Here is a 5,226-nt window from a genome sequence, read left to right as displayed (position 1 = left end):
TGTAACAATGAGAAACGTTTCGTGCCCTATCGCCGAGGAGTAATCCGATCAAGACACACCGAAACATTCACCGCTCATACGCTGATCAGAGCCGTACGTACGCCTGAGCCGCTGCTCGATGGGACGACGGTAATCAAAATGCCTATATATTCCTTCCACCAGTCGGGCCGTCACATCATCACTGAAGCCGATCAGAGCTCGGTGCGACTTGGCCACGGACGCACGCCGAAGCCGACGCGCATATCATATGGAACGTTCCCCACCGCCACTACGTATCGGTCTACGCCTTCCCATACTTCGGCATACAAAAAGCACGCCACCCCCACACCGGCCTCAACCAACGACCCACGCTTCCCGCGGAGTCGAGACCCGTCGATCGATCGATCGAGACGACGACGAGTCTCAGCGGACGCGCGCCCACACACAGACACACACAGAGCGCGCGGCGGTTGCCACCATCAAGCAAGCAAGAACCAAGAAGGAGGCCAGGCCACCACCACGACGCTTGATCGGCTCCCGTCTTCTTTCCCGGGCTTTTCTCCCCTTCGCGCGCCCGCGCCGCGGGCTCTGGCAGCTAGTCTCCCGCGGGGGTCCGACCTATTCTTAGGCGCACCGCCGAACAAAACCGCGGCGCCCCGGGTTTCCCTCGCAGGGCTATGGCCGCGGCCGCGACGTCGTCCACCACACCCGCGGCAACCTCCTCCTCCACCATCACCACCACCTGCGGCTCGTCGTCGTCGTCCTCCTCCGCCACCAGCCCCGGCCCGCACCGCCGGCGCCTCAACGACATCGACCGCGCAGACGACTGCTGCTGCGGAGGCGGCGACCCCTTCCTCGCCCTCGAGGACGGCGAGGGCGCCCACGGCCACGCCGTCCCCTTGCTGGCCGCCGGCGCGACCTGCGGCGGGAGGGCGTCGCTATTGGCGCGGAGGCGGCGCGCGGCGGGGCACGCCTGGATGAGGGCCGTCGTGCTGTGCCTGCTCGGCCTCGTCGCGGTCGTCGGGTTCCTGGGCTCCCAGTCCCAGAACGGCCGGGGAGGCGCCGGCGGAGGCGCGGCCGACGCCGACGGCGAGGAGGCCGGGAGGCTCGTGCAGAGGGTGGAGGTGGCCGACGCCGACGTGATGGGGTGGACGGAGGAGAACTTGACCGCACTCACGCGCCGCCCGCCCGATCCTCCGGTGAGTTTACGTGCATCTCGATCGGTCAAGTCCTTAATCTATTACTACAACATCTTCTACTATAGTTAACTGTACCTAGCATACATATAACCGTTTTTCATGCATGAATAACCGCTATGCGCGCGCGCGCGCACGAACTTGACTTGTTTAACCTGCAATGGCGTGAGTTTCACTCGAGTACAAGAGATTCTGTGGTCGTTTTCGTTCCTGTTTATTTTTATTTTGGCCTAGTAGTAGTAGTTGCATGACTTCATGATTTCCAATTCGGACATTACCACCGGCAGAGCTGCGTTCGACCGAATTTTCCACTCTAGAACAACCAGCCCTCCACAGTTTTAACTGAAAATGGGTCGGAGTTGGGACGCCATATGCATGCGATAGTTCGGCGAGAAAAACCTTGAAGCATGTAGCACCTTGGAGGATTCCCGATGTCTGTCTCATTATCCAATCAAGCTACCAAAACGCCACTGGTACACACACAGAAAGCACTGCCCAATTTGCTTCCTGATCGCGCGGTGTAAACCCTCGACCTGATAAGAAGAAAAATGGAGGAGACGTACGTGTTGCCGACTGGGTGGGTAGGGTACACGGGAGAAAAGACCGGTGATAACGACCAGTATTTTGTTTTAGGTTAGTTTGTACTTGTAGCTAGCGTGAGCCATTTGCATCGAAGAACTTGGGGCAGAGAGAGTCCAAGGCGATGCTTCTCCAAATCGTTTGATGTGTGGCAAGTGGGCTCCCATTTAAATGCGCGCGTGTTTTCCTTGTTCTTGGCGGCAGTTTTTTGTCCCTAGTCTCTGCATGTGAGATACATCGCTTTTGTTTCCTCTGGTGGCTGCTGGGCCGCTGCGGGGCAGTGATGATTGCTCGCGATGCCGCCGAGGTTGCTTTCCCTTGTAATCGTCGAGCAAATCATTTCAACAGGAGTGAAAAAAATATACCTAATTACTTTGAGTACTAATTACAGTACTTTTCTGCGTAGTAACTTAGTCCTCTAAAGTAATGCCAAGGTTTGGTCTGAAGACGTATGAAGCTGAGCGATAGCGAGATAGACCCTTCGTGGTGGCATTTCTAGACGCCTCGCTGGTATAGATTGAGTTTATTTTGACTAATTCAGTGATTCAGTTTTCCATACAATGACAATTTTTTAGAACAAAATAGTTTTAAAAGGTGCTTTGCTCACTTGTAGAAGTTCAATTGTAGCGAACTACCGACCTGAAGTATTCAAAAGGGTGAAAAATATTGCGCGGGTAGAAACTAGGGTGTAGGGCCAACATGCTTTCATGGTGCATAGGTTTAGGACAGGGCCGGCAGACTCTTTCCAGAGAGCAAACTTGTGCTTGTGTTCGGCTAAGAAAGTTCTTTCAGGAAAGACAAGCATTTACTCGGATCATGTGCTGTGCTGACTTTGACTTGACTGAAGTTTTTTCCTCTGAACCCTGGACAGATACCAGAGATATGGACAAAGCCAGACAGCGGGGGTTACAGCCAGTGCATCGAACGCCCGAAGAATCAGCGCCGTAAGTTTCTTTGATGATGATATGCCCTCCACTCTATTTTTCCTTTCAGCTCCAGCTCCAGCTCCAGCTAACATTCTCGTGCATTGCAGGGACTGACAATGCGACTGTTGGCTATCTGATTGTCGACGCGAATGGCGGCCTAAACCAGATGAGAATGGGGGTATGTATATGCTTGCGCTAGCCCTCACTCTTGTCAGTGCCTTTCTGCTAACCCTGAACAATTCTTACAGATCAGTGATATGGTTGCAGTGGCAAAGATCATGAACGCGACACTGGTAATCCCCACTCTGGATCATCAGTCGTTCTGGACTGATCCAAGGTCTGTTGTAGTATCATCTTTGCTGCTCATATCCTGTAGAAAAAAAGATACACCGAGTGAACTGACAATTTGTCGTTGAATACATACAGTGACTTCAAAGATATATTCGACGTCGATCACTTCAAGGAAACATTGAAGGAGGACATTGTAATTGTAGATTCCCTACCACCAGCTTATAGGAAGGTGAAGCCATATGCGAGAGCACCGACCTCCTGGTCCAGGGTATGAATCAATATGTCCTGATCGAACGTACATAGATTGCAGGAACATAGAAAGTTCATCACATGTTTAAGTGCTGGCTCTGTTTTTGCAGGCTTCCTTTTACAGAGATTTCTCAAAGATACTGAAGAAGTTCAAAGTAGTGAGGTTTACCCATACGGATTCACGAATTGTCAACAACGGCCTTGCTCCTTCTCTCCAAAGGCTTCGATGCCGTGCAAACTACAAAGCACTTCAGTACAGGAAAGAGATAGAAGAGCTTGGTAACAACCTAGTTGAGAGACTGAAAAGGGGATCGGACCATTACATCGCACTTCACTTAAGGTGATTATTATTTAACACATCAAAACACTTCTTTCCTGCCGAGAAATTTATCTGCAGATCACTGATCCCTGATTATTCATTTGCTTCTCCTATGAATTGCACAGATACGAGAAGGACATGCTGGCTTTCACCGGCTGTAACCACAACCTGACACTTCATGAGGCAGACGAGCTGACTGATATGCGACTCAAAGTGAGGCACTGGAAGGAGAAGGAGATCAACAGCGAGGAGAAGCGGCTACAGGGAGGGTGTCCAATGACACCTCGCGAAGCTGCAGTGTTCCTCAAAGCAATGGGATATCCTTCCAGTACGAAAATTTACATTGTGGCAGGTGAAATTTACGGGGCACACAGCATGGATGCACTGAAAGCTGAATACCCGAATATTTACACACACTACAGTCTGGCTACGGTTGATGAACTCGAGCCGCTCGAGTTGTACCAGAACAGGCTAGCTGCTGTCGATTACATCGTGGCCCTGCAGAGCGATGTCTTTGTGTATACGTATGACGGAAATATGGCCAGGGCAGTTCAGGGTCACCGAAGATTCGAAGGTTTCAGAAAAACTATAAACCCCGACAGGTAAATGTTCTTGGAAATAGTTTGCTCCAATTTATTTATTTTAATCTGAATTCTTGGTCATAACATGCTTCCTGTCTGTAGGCTGAAGTTTGTAGAGCTCATTGATAAACTCGACGAGGGTTCGATGACCTGGGATGAATTCCAAAGTGAAGTGAGGAAGCATCATGAGGATAGACTCGGAGGTCCATACAACAGATTACCTGGTGAGAGTCCAAGGCAGGAGGAATACTTCTACTCAAATCCTATCCCCGGATGCCTGTGCCAAAAGGTTCAGAGAGTAAAGTGAAACAGATTTGTCTCAGAGGGAAATGGTTCGGTCTTCAGACGCACTGCTGCTAGCTTGGCAGCAGGTGTAACAAATAGAGAGCGGGGGTGGACAAAATAGAGAGGATCCTAGTTAACTGACAGAGACCAGCCATTTTGATTATTTCCTAGGCTGACTACACATGTAGTTGAGGGCATATGGGGCCAAGAAGTGCATTCTTGAGCGGAAACTTTTTCCCAGGGAAGATGGACCGAGCACAGAGATGTTGAGATACTTGAAGATCAAATGTAGGAACAGCTAAAGTGGAGAACTCTTTCACTGATGCTGCTTGTAGTTAGGTCGAGGTCACACACACTCCTTATGCTCGTGATGTTTCTAATTCGTTGTAGCAGTGGCCTTAACACTGGATGGGTTCATGAAAATAATGTATCATACTATGTTTGCCGGCTGTAGAAAGAAGCTGCTACCACTACCAGTGTAGACTGACAGCTGACAAAATACATCTTAGTGTAGTTCAGAGTAATAAAATCTTTGTAATATATAGGGATGTGACATGAATGTAGCTGCTGGTAATTCCATAAAAGAAATAAGAACAATTGTTGGTTGCTCACAAAGACAGAATGCCAGTTTTTGTGGATGATATGAGCAGATATTGAACCGTAAGCTTTCGACGGGATCACGCAGCCGCCGGCTGATAAAGAACCTGAAACATCCACCTGGACCAGCCCACCGGAATACCTGGTTCTATCCCCAAATCGATGTGACAATCTGAATTGCGGAGGGGATCTGATCGCGATCGTCAACGAAACGACCATAAAGC

General features: G+C 50.2%; 1 protein-coding gene across 1 annotated transcript; it reads left to right on the top strand.

Annotated features, from left to right (window-relative positions):
• Window positions 1–235: 235 nt before the first annotated feature.
• On the top strand, window positions 236–5,020 carry LOC123445749 (O-fucosyltransferase 19-like). Its single transcript, XM_045122784.1, has 8 exons — window positions 236–1,178; window positions 2,626–2,698; window positions 2,788–2,858; window positions 2,929–3,017; window positions 3,107–3,239; window positions 3,331–3,560; window positions 3,665–4,141; window positions 4,223–5,020. The coding sequence occupies exons 1-8, from the start codon at window positions 657–659 to the stop codon at window positions 4,425–4,427; spliced, it is 1,800 nt and encodes a 599-aa protein (XP_044978719.1). The 5' UTR covers window positions 236–656; the 3' UTR covers window positions 4,428–5,020.
• The last annotated feature ends 206 nt before the right edge of the window (window positions 5,021–5,226 follow it).

The sequence above is a fragment of the Hordeum vulgare genome, chromosome 1H (genome assembly GCF_904849725.1).
Source record: "Hordeum vulgare subsp. vulgare chromosome 1H, MorexV3_pseudomolecules_assembly, whole genome shotgun sequence".
NCBI classification, from domain to species: domain Eukaryota; kingdom Viridiplantae; phylum Streptophyta; class Magnoliopsida; order Poales; family Poaceae; genus Hordeum; species Hordeum vulgare.
Note: the sequence above shows the minus strand (reverse complement) of the source record. Positions and strands in the feature narration are given on the sequence as shown.